The sequence below is a fragment of the Anolis sagrei genome, chromosome 2 (assembly GCF_037176765.1).
Source record: "Anolis sagrei isolate rAnoSag1 chromosome 2, rAnoSag1.mat, whole genome shotgun sequence".
NCBI lineage: Eukaryota > Metazoa > Chordata > Lepidosauria > Squamata > Dactyloidae > Anolis > Anolis sagrei.
The window spans coordinates 285,044,679-285,065,533 of NC_090022.1; the positions used below are offsets into that span (position 1 = coordinate 285,044,679).

The following is a 20,855-nucleotide window of genomic DNA, read 5'->3' on the forward strand; positions in this document are numbered from 1 at the left end:
GCTTTCCGTTTCAGTTACACTCGGCAAAGCCCCCAATGCCACCCAAGATATGAGACTACAAAGGTGTTGGTTAAGATAAAAAAATACTCTGTGGTTGCTTTGTGCCAGGATTCTCATTTCTAAAATAACTCATTTGCCTGAAAGGCCCAAAGAGCTTTTAGAGCATCTCAAGAAATATTTGAAGTGGTACATGATACCCCAGTTTTAAAACTCACAGTATTATTTTTTCAAACACTTTTAAAATAAAGAAAATCCCATCCTCATGGACGCAGATGACAATAAAACATTTAAAAAACCTGAGATATAAGATTTATTTATTTATTGTATTTGTATACCGCCTTTCTCAGCCAGTTGGCGACTCAAGGTGGTTGCCAACAAATCAGTATACATAAAACATAATAGATAAAAAACATTAAACAGTATAAGACATCACAAAAGCAATAAAAGCAACATCATCAGCGTCTCATTATTCTCAAGCATTGTCCAATTCCATTGTCAGGTCATTCGATTTCCTATATTAGCTACTCTGTATTTGTAAATGCTTGCTCAAATAGCCACGTTTTAACTTGCCTCCAAAACGTCAATAGGGAGGGAGCAAATCTGATCTCCCTAGGGAGGGCATTCCATAGCCGAGGGGCCACCACTGAGAAGGCCCCGTCTCTCGTCCCCACAAATGTGCTTGTGACGAAGGTGGGACTGAGAGCAGGGCCTCCACAGATGATCTTAAAAGTCCTCAGTAGTTCATAAGGGGAGATATGTTTGGACAGGTAAGTTGGGCCAGAGCCAACAAGGTTTGCCAAGGCAGTCCTGCTTCACCCTCCATCCATCCCACAAAAAAAATAAATAAATGTTTTTCCAAACAGATAAAATCAGCTAGGATAACAGTATCCGGAGGAGTCATAGAATTGGAGGAGACCCTAATGGCCATCCAGTCCAACCCCATTCTGCTATGTAGGAAGACACAATCAAATCATTCCTGACAAATGGCCATTCATGTTTGTTTATAAACCTCCAAAGAAAGAGACAGTTACTATTAGTTACTATGTTAGTCTTATTACAGCAAAAGCAATAAAGAACTGCAAGACATGGATAGAGGATGCTTGACTACTTCCCAATCAGAAATTTAGAGGGATCCTGGGATATGATTTCACTGTGTCGCTTGCCACGTGGCTAGAGTTGGCCTATCCTCAAAGCAAGTCCCCAAACTGCCATCCTGCATCATATGGAACCACAACCTTTTTTTGGGAAGATCTGATTGACCAGATTATTCAAGATGTGTAGCCCACTGCTTTGTGGGATGGATGTAGGGTGAGGCAGGGCTGCCTTGGCAAACCTTGTTGGTTTCAGTTGTTTTGGATTGTTAAGTCCTGGTTGGGGGATTGTGGTGATGCAGTCTATTTGGAGAAACTGGGTTAGGGAAGTCTGCTGAAGAGAACTCTCATAGTGATACAGCCTATATGAATGAGTACAGCCATGGAGTCAAAAATACAATAAGGACAAAGGAAAATAGATGCCATTACTTAAAGCTTGTGAAAGGCTGTGTGGGCCTTGGCACCATTTTGTGTAACTTTCAGTGTTATCCAGTAAGGGCTGTGTTTGTGTTTTGACCACGGCTCGCAATAAACTTTTTCCTGTGGCTCTTCATAGGAAAGAGATTTTTCAGTCTCCATTCTAAGAAGCCCAGTTGGTAGGGACGAGGGAGAGGGCCCTTTGGTGGTGCCACCCCCTCTGGCTCTGGAACTCCTTCCCTAAGAAGATCAGACAAGCACCCACTTTGTCCACCTTCCGTAACGACTTAAAAAATCTGGATGTTCAGTTGTGCCTTTGATTAAGCAGTTCACCAGAGAATGACTTGACGCTATCTATGCTCCTTCACTTTAGTTCAGCCCACCCCACCGATCTTGATACCTTTATCGCCAAGGTATTCTTTCTATATTGGCACACTTGAATTTTGCACTTCCCCTCAACTCTACTTAAGAATTCATTGCACTACTTGAGCCTAGAGGAGCCCCCGGTGGCGCAGTGGGTTAAAGCACTGAGCTGCTGAGCTTGTTGATCGAAAGGTTGCAGGTTCGATTCCGGGGAGCAGCGTGAGCTTCCGCTGTCAGCCCTAGCTTCTGCCAACCTAGCAGTTCGAAAACATGCAAATGTGAGTAGGTCAATAGGTACTGCTCCAGCGGGAAGGTAATGGCGCTCCATGCAGTCATGCCAGCCACATGACCTTGGAGGTGTCTACGGACAACGCCGGCTCTTCGACTTAGAAATGGAGATGAGCACCACACCCCAGAGTCAGACATGACTGGACTTAATGTCAGAGGACTACCTTTACCTACTTGAGCCTAGACCCAGCCCAATTCGGTTTTTTAGCCATTATATCATTGTAATATTGTTGTTGTTGTGATTGTGTTGTGTTTTATTTGATTGTTTTTAATGCTGTTGTTTTTAACTGTGATTTTGGGCTTGTCCCCATGTAAGCCTCCCCAAGTCCCCTTGGAGAGATGGTGGCGGGGTTTAAAATAAAGTTATTATTATTAATTATTATTATAAATGAAAATCAGAAAGGCAAAACTATAAGAACTGTAAGAAGAGTAGGAAGAACCTGCTGGACAAAGTTGTGAAGATCTGCCTGTTTCAGACAAGCCTTAGTTTGTTACAGATCTAACAATGAAAAACTTTTAGAAACAGGAAGGACTTCATCATGATGGGTGTGGGGGCAATGCATTATGGAAGCAGCAAAGAAGGCTATTGGTCATGCAGCAACCATATTTAATTTTGTGTTGAAAGAAATATCTTCTCTAAATTTTCTTTTGAAGAATTAGCTATGCCATGGCAAATGAAATAAAATTACCTCTTTCTTAAAAAACGAGAGGGGTTCCCCCATTTTCTTTCATTTTCTTTTACTAATATTTCATTCAGCTGTTTTAAATTTTACTTGGTGGTCATATCCCTCTAGCTCACACCTGCCATACCACTGAACTTGGAATGAAGTATTATCAAGTTCCAATGAATCAGATCCCTCTTCCTGCTGCAACCCTTGGTCATCCCCAAGGAATCTGGGAGTATTTTCAGAGCTGCTTTTTATAGTGGTGAGAACATGTCACCTTCCAAGCATTGTTAGAATCCAGTTCTCATCAGCATGGTAATCCAATGACAGTGGATAATGGGAGTTGTCTTCCAATGATACCCTATGGCTATTTCCATTCTCATTCTTCCATTTGTGTTGAGCTAGGACTAGGGAGACTTGGCTTCAAAACCATGCTTGGTATTAGAGTTGTGCGTGGATCCTTTTTCCTTCATTACATCCATTCTTTCGTTATTTCCGTTATCTTTGGGAGCACGTAACGGGAAGCCCCCTCCTGGTACAAAAATTAGCTTGACACGAAAGCAAGTACGAGCCAATCCCAGCTCCTTGCCTGCTTTTCGTGAGCAGCCTCCTTGCCTTGGAAAGAGTGTGTGTGGGGGGTGTGTCAGCCCAGAAAAGTGCACACATGCCTGCAGCTGAGAGCCTCCTTTGGAGTAAGAACCAGAACTTGCCTCCTTGCTTTGGAAAGAGTACATGTGTGGTGTGCAAGTCCAGAAAGCATGTGTGCCTGCCTGCAGCCTAGCACCTCCTCTAGAGTAAGAAACAGAACTTGCCTCTGTGCCTTGGAAAGAGTGCATATGTGGCCCCCTCCCGGTATGAAAATCAGCTTGACACGAAAGCAAGCCAGAGGTGATCCCAGCTTCTCAACTGCTTTTCATGAGCAGCCTCCTTACTTTGGAAAGAGTTCATGCGTGATGTGCAGCTCCAGAAAGCATGCATGCCTGTCTTTAGCCAAGCACTTCCTCTAGAGTAAGAAACAGAATTTGCCTCCTTGCCTTGGAAAGAGTACCTGTGTGACATACAGGTCCAGAGTAGAGGAAGAGGTAAGAAGCCTCCTTAAAGTGGGCGCCTGCTAGCATCTGAGCACCTCTCCTCTAGAGTAGAAACATCTTAAATGCCTAAAATGATGGAAAGGGGAGCCTGGGAAGCTCTCTCCCGCCCCGCCCCCCGCCCCCCACAAATGGGCTGGTAGAAAACGGATCTTTCGTCACCCCAGGGTGAAAACATATATCTGCCCTCCTGATTTCAGGAGGCTCCCAAAAATGGATCAGTGCCCCCACAAAAAGGCAGGACACGGGATAAAGTTTACCTGGATTGCACAAGCCTACTTATAGTATGAAACTCATGAGGTGCCTCTAAACTAATGACTGTATCTCAGCCCAAAATATTAAAGAGTGGCATGCATGTCGCTTTACAGTGTAGTAGTCTTAAATATTAGAGGGCAGGATAGAGAGAGAATGAACCGTAATCCACTTTTTCTTAGGTTTCTATTAAAAAGGCAAAGCTCTACACCCCATGCAAAAGACAAGATGTAAAGCAAAATACTGGTATGCAACTTCTGTTCATTCACATTTTTTTAAACAATTGGCCTCCTCTCAGTGTTTCAGCCTAAGTCAGAGCTTTCCAGCAATTTCATGTTTGTGACACACTTTTTTGGCATGCATCATTTTGCAACACAGCAATTCAGTTTTATTAGGAAACTGGAGGTAAAACCAACCATTTATAAGAGATATGGGCTTTTCCTTATATTGTAATAACAAAAAGTATGGGGACCCAATTTGTTTTAAAAATTATTCTTTGTATTTTTTCTCCCCAGGTAAGAAGCAGTTGTATTAGGAATCCTAATAGAGTCCTGATTGGACACGTGAAGCAAAGACAGGCATTCTGAATATTTCTAGCTCAAGTTTAATTTAACACTGTATCTTGTAATCTTTGCGTATAAATAAATTATTTAAAAGTGCCTGCTAATTCATGCAGATAAAACTCATAATACCGTCCATAATACCTGTACCAAAGAAGCTGTGGCTTAGAGGCTTTATCTTATGTCAGCAATGTAGCCCACTTTTGTTGAGAAGTGCTGTATGATAGTCTTGCAATAATATAGGCCAGTGTTACTGTGTTTCCTAGTGTGCTGGGATTTTTGTCGGAAAATACAATAGGTGCATAGGAGCATTGTGATTTAAATAAGGGGCGGAAGGAGATGCAAAACTCTCTTATCCTGTATTATATTTTTGACTTTTGCAGATTTAATTATTCTTGCATCGACTAGCTTCCCTTTGCAGTTCCACAAGCTTCATCTCTTCATCCTCTTCCTTAATGAAGACATCTAGTAAAAGTAATGCTTTCTAAAGGGACCTCTGAGCTGCTTGGTCAATCTATTGCCTTAAATGGATTTTGGATTTCATTTTCCTTGGACTCTTCTTAGCTTTCTGTCTTCAAAGGATCAAAATAAAATTCCAAAAGCAAGCCATGATTTCTGTCCATTTCATCTAAAGGACACAATTTTTAGTGTCCAACTGTATATAGTGGGATGGATGTTGGTATCCACAGGGGGTCCTGGAACCAAACTGCAGCACATACCAAGGGCCCACTACATAGCTAGGGGTTTGTGTGTGTGTGTGTGTGTTTTGTGAAAATAGCAGTCTTTTAATGCTGGCCGGTGTGTACTTCTAGAAATTGTGAGATGTAAAACACTATCACACTGAGCACGAAAGCAAGCAAACTGCAGCAGCATGCTATAACTATTAGGGATTAGGAAGTAATGTGCTGCTTTGTCCTGTGCCCCCCTCCAATTTCTGTGGATCTCAATGGAAATAGCTGCCATGGCATGGACTCCTGCCAGTCAAAGAGGAAATGGACCATAATCGTACTTGGGGAATTTAAGCTCTTGTATATGTTGAACTATGCTGGTCTATGGCCGTAATAAAGTTTTTGATTTGATGTGAATATATATTGAATGTGGGTTATTGGGTCCTTGTTTCTAGGCTAAAATAAGAGAGTCCTCTGAAACTGTCATGGATTAGTCAGAGCAACTAACTGGGGAAAAGGGTTTGGGGGTATTCAAATAGGCATGCCAGGAACTTGCAAGCGGTTTCAATTCAAAATTTCTATTTTAAGACGTGGCTACTTTCACTCTGACTCTTGTCTTAGCCTAGGACTCGTACCACGTTGCAAAGCCACGACACCCCCTCATCCGGTGTGAGGGAATGCAGCTTTGCCAAAGTTTCAGAGCTGGCTTGCAGAGAGAATAAACTACCACCTTTAGTCTCTGGGTGGTCACTTCTGAAACCAAACTCCTCAATTGTTTATTTAAAATGAAACCCTTTTGAATATTTGTAATATGCTTGGATTGGGTTGGGCTGGGGGATCAGTAAAGGGGAAAACTAGTTCACTGGGTTGTTGTAGGTTTTTTCGGGCTATATGGCCATGTTCTAGAGGCATTTCTCCTGACATCAGGAGAAATGCCTCTAGAACATGGCCATATAGCCATCAGGAGAAATGCCTCTAGAACATGGCCATATAGCCCAAAAAAACCCACAACAACCCAGTGATTCCAGCCATGAAAACCTTCGACAATACAAACTAGTTCACATCTCTGTGCTTATTTTTGTCCAAACACAGCATGTGTGAAAAAGTAATCCAACTACTTTCTGCCATGCAGGAATAGACTATCAAAGAGCCCCCAACAGATGGCCAACCAGTCTCTGCTTAAAACCTCCCAGGGAAGGAGACTACACCCAAGCAACATATTCCACTGACAAACAGCTCCTCCTGTCAGGAGGTTCTTCCTAAAGTTTTGGTGGAATCTCCTTCATTTCATTTGAAAGCATTGCTCCGTGTCTTATTTTTTAAAGCAACAGAATACAAGCTTTCTCCCTCCTCAATGTGACATCTTTTCAGATATCTAAACATGGCTATGATATCTCCTCTCGGCCTTCTTTTCTCAAAGCTAAACTTATCGGATCCCTAAGCTGTTCCTCATTGGGCTTGGATTCCAAATCTTTGATTATTTTGATCACCTTTCTCTGGACATGTTCTAACTTGTCCATACCCTTCAAGCCTCCTCACACCAAGTCAAAGGCAGCATTACTCCATGACATCAGTTCCAGGGCTCATGCTACAAATCTCCTTTCAGCATAGCCCTTGGGACATTTTGGGTAGAGTCTTCTGGGAACAGTCTAAAAGTAATTTTTCCAAGCATTTCTCACATCTTCAGTTGCCCATCATCAAATGTGTGCAGTAAATGAGAAGGGTTGAAACGAAGAATGGTGTGTCCGAGCATGCATGAAGGTGACATCGATGGCATTTGGATGCATAGTAGGCCATGTATACAATGTATATGTAATTCTTGAGATTACGTCACTTTTTTCTAGATTAAGGCACATTTTTGATTTGCTTTGAAACTTCTGGAAAGAACACAGAAACACAGATGTGAAGTCTACAAATAAAACCAAAGAAAATAGGTGGTACTTATGTAGGACTACTTATTTGCCCCATTTGTAATGCTTTACTGACCTTAAAGTATACTTTGACAACTGTGTGCCATGAAATTGGCATTCACATATGGCAGCCCTATGAATAAGAGATCTCTACGATTTCCTGTCACTGTCAGCCCTGTTCAGGTCTTACAAACTCTGGACCATGGGTTCAGTTTATTGAAACTATCAGTCTTTACAGTAGTCTTTCATTTTATTGAGCATCATTGTTTTTCCCAGTGAGTCATGTCATTTCAAGTTGTGATCGGAGCCTGATAATTCCAGTTTAGTAATTTTGGACTTCTTGCAGGGGTTCAGGCTTGGTTTGCTCATTTCTTTTTAGCAGTGTATGGTATCACTGGAACTTTCCTCCAGCACCATATTTTCGTTGTTCAGTTTCACTTTAATACCTACAAGACATACATTTGATTTTGACTTTGGTATTTAATGATACCAAATGCTGTCCTGAATGCTAGTCTTTTACTACAGTCACAGTTTTGATTTATGACTGAGCCAAGGAGTATACAATATTTAAAAATGTCATTTCAACATTTGTATCTGAAATACAAAACATTTCTGGTCCCAAGCATTTTGGATAAGGAACTCTCAATCTGTATTTTTGTCCGATCTGAAAAGGGCTCATTTCCCTGTGTATGAAGAAGTATTAATGATTTTTCTTTTTGTTCTTTTTCTTTTTCATTAAATCTATAGTCCAACTGGAAAGAAGTTCCGAAGCAAGCCCCAATTGGCAAGATATTTGGGGAATACTGTTGATCTCAGCAGTTTTGACTTCAGGACAGGGAAGATGATGCCAAGTAAACTACAGAAGAACAAACAGAGATTGAGGAATGATTCACTAAATCAAAATAAGGTTTGTTCAGAGATCCACTTTACTGATGTATGTTTCCCATATTACAGGTCAGATGTGTTCGTTGCCACCTCTTGATGCCTGGGAATATACTTGTAGGTTACAGAATTTCCTGGGAGTTGTAGTTTGGTAATGCATCAGCATTCTTTGCTAAATAAGGCTCAAGACTTTGGAAAACTGTAACTCCAATTATTTCTTAACATTGAGCCATGGCAATTAAAGTGGTGTCAAACTGTATTAACTCTACAATTTAGATTATGATGATGACACATTTTATTTATTATTCACCTCTCCTGATGGCTCAAGGTGGGGTACAACAAAGTCAAAACCCCTGAACATAAAATACATACAATAAAAACATAGATAGAAACAAACCAATATAAAAAATCACTAAACAAATATACAAATGTAACATAAAGTTGCAGTAGAATGTAAATAAAAACTTAAGATTGAAAATTGACTGGGTGGGCCTGTGTTTTAAATTTTGATAGCTGATTGAAGTGTCCTAAAGGGCGGATTGTGCAAGAAAATGTGATCCTGTAGATAACCTGGACCCAAACCATGTAGGGCTTCAAAAATGCTCCCCTAATGCAACCTATAGCATATAAGATATAATTTAAAAAGCCTAATATACTAGGATGTATATGTGTATCAGTGTGAACTTGGCTTTCAGTTTAAGGCTGGAAAAACACCTACTCAAATGTTAGCAAGTCATGAAGGGAATAAATATCCTGAGATTCCAATACTTAAGAATGCTTAAGTGGAGTGCCGATGTTAACTATTGATGGAGCCTAGAATCACACTGACTTTTTTTAGCTACCGCATCACTCTGTTGGAACATTTTTGCATTATAAAAGACAAAAAAATCCCATAAATCTTGAATGTTAAAAAAACTGGCTTCCTGGACATCAAGGTAGATATTAACTTTTTGAAGCTATCTCCGAAACTTGCAAGGAGACTGTGAGTTCTTGTGTAAACTCGTCTATAACCCCCCTTTTGTGTATTGTGTCAGTTGTTTGTTTAGTTTTCAGGATAAAAAAATGGAAAAAAAATGGTTGTCTAATTATCATCCCTGTAACACCTTCTTAGGCTGATCTGTTAAACTGTTTTACCGTAAAATAAACAATTGCTTTCATTTTCTCCGAATAGGGAAAACCAGATCTAAATACAACACTGCCAATACGACAAACAGCGTCTATTTTTAAACAGCCTGTGACCAAAGTTACCAACCATCCGAATAACAAAGTGAAGTCTGATCCACAGCGGGTGATAGAACAGCCCAGACAGGTAACTCAGGTGACGGTGGCGTCTTCTTAAAGGATATATTCTAAAAAAACAAGAAAACCCTGTCATTCCGTTTGATGATCTCATGACAGTTAAAGTGGGGTATATACAATGCTACAACTCTGTGTTGTGAATGGCTCCTTAGGTTAGAATGCCTTTTAAAACATTTTAATTTAATATTGATTCACTATCCTTTTAAAATTATGTTAATTATTCATATATTTTAACTGTTAGATTGGTTTTATGATACACTTTCCTGACACCTTTGGATAATGGATGGGATATTAAAACAGTTTAATCACAAATCAATTTTCACTTTCTGAAATGTATTCTCAACATTATACATTGAAAATGCTGGCAGTGCAAAGGGCATGGGGTGGATCCAAAACAAATCTGGTTGTATTTAGCTGTTTTCCTGCCAAGCATGGCTTCTTTTGTGTCTACCGAGAATAATGCCACTGTTTCCTAGGTTGCAAACCAGAGTTGAGTCCCCCAGAGAGCCAGTGCTTTAAATAGTCACTTGTCTCCAGTTATTAATTCTAGAGAACAGCAAAAGAAATTTGTGCCATAGGCAAGAACATTACATCCCAGTGTGCCAGGTTTTCCTTCTCTCTGTTTTAACCACTGTACTCTATTATTGCAACCTTTGATTTATGTATTAGGAGGGAAATTTGTAAGTGTCTTACACTCCTTTTTTTGGTTTTATTGGAACAAAGCATCCCATCAAGCATGCTTAGGATAGCAGTCTTGAAAGCAGTCTTCAGGCTGCCTGTCAGCTTGGTTCCATAGGGTTTTCTTAGACAATATCCAAATGTTTTTGCCAGTTCCTTCCTCTGAAATCAACCCTACAGCGCTTTACATCCATTGATAGTTTCCCATCCAAGTAATAACCAAAACTGACCTTGCTTAGCTTCCATGAGCAGGTGGGATCTGGTGCCTTTACAGCCTTTAGGTCTTTGAAACCACAGTACAATTTATGTTTCCCCTTTTTAGGTGAGGATATCAGCATTTCAAAGATCCTGAAACCCCATACTTTTGATTTGCAAGAGTTTTTGTTTCTTCTATCCTTCCTTCCTTTTTTGATGAGCCAAAGGCTTTTTTCTGAATGTCGTATTTCCTCCTCTGCTTCCCAGATGCATAGTATCGGAAGTCTTCTTTTACCACTGCTTTTGATCTTTCTGGATGGCTAGGTCCTCTTAAAATAGCTTTATCCTTGAAGATCACTTTGAATACTCTTCAGAAACTTTCATTTTCTCAGTAGAAGGCATAATTTAATATGTGAGAAAGAGTTCCAGGCAGGTGCATATGATATATGTTCTCCTTAAAATCCAGCTATTAGCCTCTTGTGTATCTACAATGGATAAAACTATATATCTTGCTTTTTGTAATGCCCACATTTTTCTAAGCAAAAGTTCATTCTGTTCCATTTCCATATAACTTTTTTGAAAAGTTATCCCAAATGTCTCTGAAACCTTGTGCACATGAAAACTCTATTTTTCCACACATTTTCTCATGTCTGCACATTTTATGACCAGGAAAACTGCAATTCAGTACAAAAATCAAATTCTGCTCTGGGTTTGGGAATGGGAGGTTAGAGTATAGTATGAACCTGCAGTGGCATCGTGAATATGCTCAGAGTTTAAGTATGAACATTAAAAGAGTTCTGCAAAGTGCTGAACCAGCTTTGAAGTTTGGCTCAGTACTTTGGAGAGTTATTTTGAAAGTCAGACTAAAACCTGGATTGGATTTTCCACCTCATTTTATGTTGCTGGTGGCTTTAATAATCAGGAAAATTCCATGGGTCACACCCCAAATGTCCGACATACAAAACTTGTCCATTGCTACTGAGTGACTGTCCATCCTTTTTTCTAAAGTCATAGAATCATAGAATCCTTGAGTTGAAAGAGACCCCATGCTTAGGATGAGGTCTCTTTCCAACCCAGTCCAACCCCTTGTCAAGAAGCAGGAAAATCACATTCAAAGCACCCCTGACAGATGGCCACCACCACAACCTCTGAGGATGCTTGCCATAGATGCAGGTGAAACATCAGGAGAGAATGCTTCTAGAACATGGCCATATGGCCCAAAAAACCAACAACAACCCAATCAAACTCTGTTTAAAAGCCTCCAAAGAAGGAACCTCTACCACACTCCAGGACAGAGAGTTCCACTGCTGAACTGCTCTCACAGACAGGAAGTTCTTCCTAATGTTCAGATGGAATATCCTTTCTTGTAGTTTGAAGCCATTGTTCCGCATCCTAGTCTCCAGGGCAGCAGAAAACAAGTTTGCTCTCTCCTCCCTATGATTTCTGTCCCCTCTGTACCTCCCACTCTCTTTCCATACACACACACACACACACACACACACACACATGTAACATTTATTGTCCCATACACACACACATATTGCTTCCTTATTTTCTGAAATCAATTGTGCTTATATTGTAACAATGGGTATATTTAATTTGAACATTGTTGTAAGCTCTGTTGGAAATATATGCAAATATATTCAATAATAGATGACAATAGCAATGAGTATTTTAAGGAAGGCCCTTAGTAGAAGAGTACATACAACTTCTGCCTGATTCCCAAGTTCACTTCTTTGTACCTCTGGTGGACAGTGTCTTCTGGTTTGGAAAGTTACCTTACCTCTGAGATTTTGGAGATTTTCTGCCAAAATAATCACAACTGGGCTAGTGTCGTGATTCAGAATAAGCACATATGTAGATCTATTGGTGACTATGTGTAGATATAATTCTATACCTATATATAGATGTATTGGGAATGTTGTGACTCTCTATATGTTCTGGTATTGCAGCTTCCAGCATGCCTTACCTTTAGCTTTAGTGGTGAAGATGGCTGGGAAATCATTTGCAGGGTTGGATGGTCCCCACCTCTACTACTTAGTGTGGACCCACTGTGTTTTGTTTTGTTTTGTTTTGTTTGTGCCTTTCCCCCCAAATTGGGACTTGAGGTGATTCCTGGTTTTAAACAGTGATAACATAGCTAAATATATACAAAAGTTATATTGAAATTGAATCAAATTCCTCATAATATTAAAATAGTTAGAAATATATTTTAAAAGAGTTAACAGCAGTTCAATAAAAGCAATACAATACAGACATAAAGACCTTTCTTTAAGAATCTTAGCTCCTAAAAGCCTGATAGTAGGATAGAAGGGAGCCATTTGAGAAACTTCTTGGAAAGGGAGTTTAGTGGCAGTCAGTGAGAATACCCCCTTTTTTGCATTCCCATCTATCGTGTCTGTGAGGATGGTGGGACTGAAAGAAGATGTCTCCTGTGGACGTCGGGGCCAGGGAGGTTTCATGTCGGGAGCTAGGTCCAGGCTCTCTGAGAGACCATAAGTGATATAGGTGATATGTATGCAAGTGATAGGATGCACGTACTTGTATTTCAAGCAAAATGCTATTTCCTAGTATTTGTAATACAGATTGTAAAAGTTTGCATCTGTATAGTTTGTACAATGGGCCCTTGGTACCCATTGAGGTTTGGTTCCATGATACACACATATCCCTCATGGATACAACAAAATCATGGATGCTTAAATCCCATTATATCCATGTCTTAGTGAAATGGTGTCTCGTATATGAAAGGGCAAAAATCTGGGTTTGGTTTTTGGAATTAAGGAAAAGAACATTTCCAAACTGTAGATGAGTGAATCTATGGATACAGAATCTGAGGGTATGGAGGATAGATTGTATGTGTTTGTTTATAGGTACACAACCATACAAAATATACAGGCATGCATATTTATTTCATCTAGATTTGCCAAAGACTGCTCAGTATGGAGAGGAATGAATAACAGTGTGAGTTTAGTGCTGTTCTCAGACTCCTAACGCTTTGTCAGATTTACCAATTTCTGTAGTATCGCAGTGGAAACAAAATTGGGCAATCTGTGCTGAATGTCAGCCCACACCAGAAAATGACCACAATATCTCATTTGCCACATACACAAAATTTTATACACAGTATCAGTTGTGGTTTGGTTCCAGGACTCCTCATAGATACCAAATTCCACGGATGCTAAAGTCCAGTATAAATAATGGCAGTAAAATAGTGTTCTTGTGCCGTCTTCCAGGAGCTTGGTTTGCATTGCCCTTTTGTTGCTTGAAATAGCATCCCTTTACTTTTTCCTCAGGGTTGCTACAGTTTCAGCAGCACCATGAAAGTTAAGCATTAACAGAGGCTGGAAGCCAGCCTGCAAGCCTTTTTGCAGCTATTGGCTTAGAAAAGTATCTCTTTGGGTCTAGAGACCGCCCTTTTTCCTGGGGATGAGATCTCCATTTTGGAGAAATCTCCCCTGTCTTCTTCAGTTTAGAAAAAGCCTCAGATGTGCTGATGGTCAAGCTAGGCATCTCGGACAGGCCATCGTGAGTACGGTTACCCTCTCACCTCTTAAACTGGTACTAAGCTCAGATAGGGAAAGACCTGCTCTTTCTGTAAAAAAACAGCTAAGCACTGGGGTAGAGAATATCCCTGGATTTCTCTGCCATTGAGAGAGGCTCTGTTACTTCATCCCCAAGCTAGCTCTGAGCTCAGATAGGGAAAGGCCTGTTCTTTCTAACCATAGCGGCTCAGGGCTAGGGTAGAGTGTCCCAGGATTTTCTACCATTGGGGGAAGTCAACCCAGCAACTGAAAGGAACAAGGAAGAATAGAACATCCATATGGTCTCACAAGTTGACTGTTTGTGTTTGTAACTTCTACAAGCTGTGCCAAGTCCTTCAAAGACTTTGAAAAATAAATATTCTGATGTTTTAAACTGGAAGTGGCCTCAGTTGCTGGAAATCTTGAGCTTCTAAGTAAGGCACCCGCATTTCACCCAGATAAAGAAAGAAGCACATCTCAGTTTTAACTCTACAGCGTCTGGGTGTGACTGCACAGTTCTTATGTGAAATGACAATATAAAGCTTTGCCTTTTGGATTTTTTTTTTTTAAATTGAACCACCAGTGGTTGAATTCTGGCATACAGAATCTGTGCATGTAGAGGGCTGACTGTACATACAATATGTATATATAGTCAGAGGCGATTTGGCATGCAAAAGAATGAATAACACGATGTGTTCTCCCATTCCAGTGCTGTTCCTTAACCCCTGCTAGCTGTTTGTGATACTAACACATAGGATAATCTTTAGCAGGTTAGTGGGAGAGAAAAAATTAGATAGCCTGTACTGGATAGCATCCCACATCAGGAAACAGCTGTAGCCGACTGCCGCTGGTTCAAAGATCTCAATGTGGATTTCCAAAGGATTCTAGAATGGCAAAGTCATTGTTACTGTAGCCACAGCTGCTGTTACTTTGGGGAAATGTCTCTTAGGTCTTCAGAAAAGAGCTCATAAAAGTAACCTTGAACTGAAAGCCAGGGATCAGATGAAAATGCCCAGAAGGAAGGACCTTTCTGTTTCAGGTTCAGCAAGTGTCCTTTTTGTTATACATCTGTTTGAATAGAGAAGGGACTCAATTCAGATTTTGTGAAGGCCTTCATATAGCTTGTAACCTGGACCAATTTTTTGGGAATGTGCATACTCAGCACCACAGGAATGATTTCTTTGTGAGTACAGATTGTTTTGGGGTACTTTATGTTTTGGATGCTCAACCTCCATATACACCTGCACACACACATGCGTGACTTTGTATCATTTTAAACTGTTTTACACTGTTTTCCCACTTACAATAGGATTTCATCAGAGTAATCTGTTACAATTGCAAATTAGTTCTGTGTTGCCTCCCAATGAATGATCAGAAAAGAAGACACAGGTCCGCAGCTTGGGGGTCCTCCTAGATGCAGCCCTGACACTTGATGCTCAGGTGTCGGCGGTGGCTGGAAGGGCATCGCACAACTAAAACTCATGTGCCAGCTGCAACCATACCTCATGAAGTCTGACTTGACCATGATGGTCCACGCCTTAGTTACCTCTAGACTGAACTATTGCAATTCACTCTACGTGGGGCTTTCCTTGAAGATGGCCCGGAAACTGGGCCCAACGTTCAGCGGCCAGATTAATAACTGGGGCGAATTACAGGGAGTGGTCAACCCCCCTGTTTAAGGAAATCCACTGGCTGCCATTCATCTGCCAGTCCCAATTTAAGGTGCAGGTTATTATCTATAAAGCTCTAAATGGTTTGGGACCTGCCTACCTTTGTGACCACATCTCCTACCACCAACTGGCACGATCTCTCCAATCCTCTGGAGAGGCCCTCCTTTCGCTGCTTCCTTTATCACAGGCAAGGCATGTGGGAACGAGGGAGAAAGCCTTCTCTGTGGTGGCCCCCCAACTATGGCACTCATTGCCTGGTGAGATTAGGCAAGCCCCCACCTTAGCAGCCTTCAAATTTTTTTTTTAGAAAACTTGGCTCTTCCAATGTGCCTTTGGAGAGTGACAATTTCATAGAATCATAGAATCATAGAATCAAAGAGGTGGAAGAGACCTCATGGGCCATCCAGTCCAACCCCCTGCCAAGAAGCAGGAATATTGCATTCAAATCACCCCTGACAGATGGCCATCCAGCCTCTGCTTAAAAGCTTCCAGAGAAGGAGCCTCCACCACACTCTGGGGCAGAGAGTTCCACTGCTGAATGGCTCTCACAGTCAGGAAGTTCTTCCTAATGTTCAGATGGAATCTCCTCTCTTGTAGTTTGAAGCCATTGTTCCGCGTCCTAGTCTCCAAGGAAGCAGAAAACAAGCTTGCTCCCTCCTCCCTGTGGCTTCCTCTCACATATTTATACATGACTATCATATCTCCTCTCAGCCTTCTCTTCTTCATGCTAAACATGCCCAGTTCCCTAAGCCGCTCCTCATAGGGCTTGTTCTCCAGACCCTTGATCATTTTAGTCGCCCTCCTCTGGACACATTCCAGCTTGTCAATATCTCTCTTGAATTGTGGTGCCCAGAATTGGACACAATATTCCAGATGTGGTCTAACCAAAGCAGAATAGAGGGGTAGCATTACTTCCTTAGATCTAGACACTATGCTCCTATTGATGCAGGCCAAAATCCCATTGGCTTTTTTTGCCGCCACATCACATCGTTGGCTCATGTTTAACTTGTTGTCCATGAGGACTCCAAGATCTTTTTCACACATACTGCTCTTGAGCCAGGCGTCACCCATTCTGTATCTTTGCATTTCATTTTTTCTGCCAAAGTGAAGTATCTTGCATTTGTCACTCAATTTATCTAATTTCTGCTTGCTCTATCTATAGTGTTGCCCCTATGATGCACTTTCCCCCATCCTAAACTTAAAGCCCAAACTTAAAGCCCGCTGTTTATTCTCTCCTGATGTTTCGCTTGCATCTATGGCAAACATCCTCAGAGGTTGTGAGGTCACAACCTCTGAGGATGCTTGCTATAGATGCAGGCGAAACTTCAGGAGAGAATGCCTCTAGAACATGGCCATATAGCCTGAATAAAACCTACAACAACCCAAAGATGATGGTTATTATTATTAAAAGAAAGCATGCAGAGTACAAGATTGGGTGCTGTGGAAAATCATGTTTTGTGACAGACAGACATATTTTCTTTGGAAAAAAAGGCACTATATAGCCCGATGCTTAGAAAGTACATCTGTTTACAAGGGAAGAAGGAAGGGGAGAATGCTTCTTGAGATCTGGCATTCTAGCCATTTCTTGTTTTTATCAATTTTCCTGTAAATTATAAATAGAAGAGATCTGCTATCCATGCTTAATAAGGATATCTTATAAGTGGCTGAAAATATTTCTAATGAGTTTAATGTTTAAACACTGGAGCCTCATTTTTTATATTGGGAATGTCAGGATTTGTAAGTTATACAACATTTTTTAGGTGATAACAGGACTAGCATCTCCGGTCTAACCACAGGTGCCATTGTAATTGGGATGTGGTGGGCAGTTCGAAGGGATGTAGTATATAGGTTATAGTAACCCTGTGGGAGTTTGATGGGGGTAGGAGATTGATGAGGGTTGGAGGTCGGTGGATGAAGATAGAAGAGAGTGAGTTTGTTGTACATACTGTAAACAGTGTTTGTACTGTTGCTGCAACCAAAGAAGGAAAAGTCTTCTAGTTGTAATGAACAGCTTTATGTCTGTGTTGTTCTTGTTCCTGAGGAGACAATTTCACAGCAAGAAGGTATTTGGCTCCCTAAAAGGAGTGAAGAGTTCCTTCTGCTGTACATTGGGGAATTTCAAACCAGGCAAGGAAGGCCAACATAATTGTTGAAAATTAGTTGCATTCTCTGAGGAGCATATGGGCAGTCATAGCTCTGTGTTTCTGGGAATTGTGAGGGTCACATCTCCATTCCCCACACCCCAGCAATGGAAAAACACATGCAGGAAAAATAAATTATGTCCTAGGTTTCAGGGACTCTGCAGATAGGTGGCTTCTTTTGGTTGCAGTCATAGGGCAAGTCACCTGTCCATCATTGTTAAGTTTTGGTCCTGCCCCTTGCTCAGGGCAATTGGGAAGGGAAGGGAGCCATTTTTTAGTTAGTCTCAGCAAGGAAAGCTAATGTATAGAACGTGTGCAAGCTTCCCCTGTGCAAAAGCTTCAACTTTTAAGAATTTCCAGGAGAACATCCCTAAAGAACAAAGAACTCCAGCTGGAGAACATCTACTGCCTTACTGGTAGGTCCACTTGGCGTTTGAGACGCAGTTCCACCCAGTAGCGAAGCCCACATCAGTAAGGGTTAGATTACAGTCAGCCTGGGAGAAGTTAAAAAGGGGGTTTTCCTTTAAAGAAGAAGTTATTGAAGACAGTTGCCTGTCCTTCGTGGACAAGATTAGGAATTCACCAGTTGCCTAAAAGCTTGGAATCTTTTGCTTAACTTTACTGAGGACAAGAGAACTTTACTGTTTGATTGTTCATTAATAAAAGACTTTGTTGTACTTCACAAGCCATCTAAAGACTATTCGTGGTGAAAAACCTTTGAGAACTTCTCTTTAGGCCCCTTGGCTTCCCGCTGGGCAAAAGTTGCACGTCCTGTTCTAAAACAAATTCTTTACAGGCCCAGCGCGCAACAGAACAATGCTTCATTTGCATTTTATACAGTGGGGGCCATTTTACTACACCATTGTATATAGCAGGACTTCAGCATCCGTATGGTTTGGTGAGGCACACACACTCTGTTAAAGAAGGCTAAATATGACAATCTACAAATCCCATAACCCCATAACATTGAGTCATGGCAGTTAAAGTGGTATCAAAGTGTATTAGTTCTAAACTATAGATGTACCCTATGTTTCCCCTTTCTATCTAAATCTGCCACTATGAAAACCAAAATCAAAGCTCTTTGGGGAATAGGAAGCTGTTGATGTTTAAGCAATGCTCTTTCAGTGGAAAAGCGGAAACGAAATAATTGAGTTGTCCTGAAAAAATGAGTAAATAGTGGCTGATGCTGCCTGGCCCGAGCGGTCACTGTCACGGCCGTCTTCAAATTGATCTTAATTGGACAATGAAGTATTAATGACTTTCACGGGAAGAGCACTGAGACGAAGCAATTACGTTAATGTACCAAGCTCTCCCTCCACATTGTCAGTCCAGGCACGGCTCGGCAGGGATCACCTAACTTATATGACATAATTGTAGCCTAAATTGATTTAAAACCATCTAAATGGGAGCATGTTATAATGTTCTCCTAGTAATCATGCAAATGGCAAAGGAAGATTTCAATCCTGTTTTTAGTTTCTATTTTGGCTGAATGAAATAGGTTTGGGGGGAAAAACCCATAATGAATAATTACTGAAGGTTGCACATTTTTTCCCCTTAGGGGTAAAAAAATACATTTGCAGAGTTGAACTTGAATGCTTTGGCTTTTTGGAATGGAGTGTATTTTGAAATAATATGGTTAGATGCCCATATAAGATTTACAAAATCTTTATATCTGGGTGAGCAATTTCAAAGTGTCTGAGGAGTTGTTTTCCACCAACTTTGATCCGTCTACAGGCTACACTAATATTTTATTCAAAACCGAAAACAATCAATAGGTTTTTGCAAACAAAAAAAAGGCATTTTGGCTTTGACAAAGGCTGCATTTAGCTGTATCTCTATTAGGGTTGTCAGAGAATACTGAAGATAGTCCTTGAACTTATAGTAGTTGTACAGAAGAGTAGATTTCAGAAGGTGTTATAGAATTATAGAATCATAGAGTTGGAAGAGACCTCATGGGCCATCCAGTCCAATCCCCTGCCAAGAAGCAGGAAAATTGCATTCAAAGCACCCCCAACAGATGGCCATCCAGCCTCTGTTTAAAAGCTTCCAAAGAAGGAGCTTCCACCACACTCTGGGGCAGAGAGTTCCACTGCTGAACAGCTCTCAGAATTAGGAAGTTCTTCCTAATGTTCAGATGGAATATCCTTTCTTGTAGTTTAAAGCCATTGTTCCGCATCCTAGTCTCCAGGGAAGCAGAAAACGAGCTTGCTCTCTCCTCCCTATGACTTCCTCTCATGTATTTATACATGGCTATCATGTCTCCTCTCAGCCTTCCCTTCTTCGGGCTAAACATGCCCAGCTCTTTTAGCTGCTCTTCATAGGACTTGTACTCCAGACACTTGATCATTTTAGTCGCCTTCCTCTGGACACATTCCAGCTTGTCAACAACTCCCTTCAATTGTGGTGCCCAGAATTGGACACAGTGTGATTCCAGGTGTGGTCTAACCAAGGCAGAATAGAGGGGGAGCATGACTTCCCTGGATCCAGACACTATACTCCTATTGATGCAGGCCAAAATCCTATTGGCTATTTTTGCCGCCACATCACATTGTTAGCTCATGTTTAACTTGTTGTCCATGAGGACTCCCAAGATCTTTTTTACACGTACTGCTCTCAACCACGCATCCCCCATTCTGTATCTCTGCATTTCATTTTTTCTGCCTAAGTAGAGCATCTTCCATTTGTCCCTGTTGTACTTCATTTTGTTAGTTTTGGCCTATCTCTCTAATCCGTTAAGATCGTTTTGAATTCTGCTCCTGTCTTCTGGAGTATTGGCTATCCCCCCCAATTTGGTGTCATCTGCAAACTTGATGATCATGCCTTCTAACCCTTCATCTAAGTCATTAATAAAGATGTTGAATAGGACCAGGCCCAGGACAAAACCCTGCAGCACTCCACTCATCACTTCTTTCTTGTTACCTGACTGTGTCACAAGCAGCACTTGATGAAATTCCCTCTTATTCTCAACCATTGAATGTACACAAGCCCTCTCTTTGAACATTATTGTGGAACAAAATTGTTGTTTATTTGTTCAGTCACTTCTGACTCTTCGAGACCTCATGGACCAGACCACACCAGAGCTCCTTGTCAGCCGTGGCCATCCCCAGCTCCTTCAAAAAGTCAAGCCAGTCACTTCAAGGATACCATCCATCCACCTTGCCCTTGGT

The 20,855-nt window shown here is 41.1% G+C and overlaps 1 protein-coding gene across 2 annotated transcripts in view; it reads left to right on the forward strand.

The window, feature by feature from the left end:
- Window positions 1-20,855, forward strand: part of MBD2 (methyl-CpG binding domain protein 2) — an 83,019-nt gene that overhangs the window by 37,695 nt on the left and 24,469 nt on the right. For both annotated transcript variants that reach the window (XM_060761270.2, XM_060761269.2), the window contains exons 2-3: window positions 8,050-8,209; window positions 9,356-9,493. In XM_060761270.2, coding sequence (XP_060617253.1) covers window positions 8,050-8,209; window positions 9,356-9,493 — 298 coding nt within the window. The remainder of the gene's footprint in view (window positions 1-8,049; window positions 8,210-9,355; window positions 9,494-20,855) is intronic.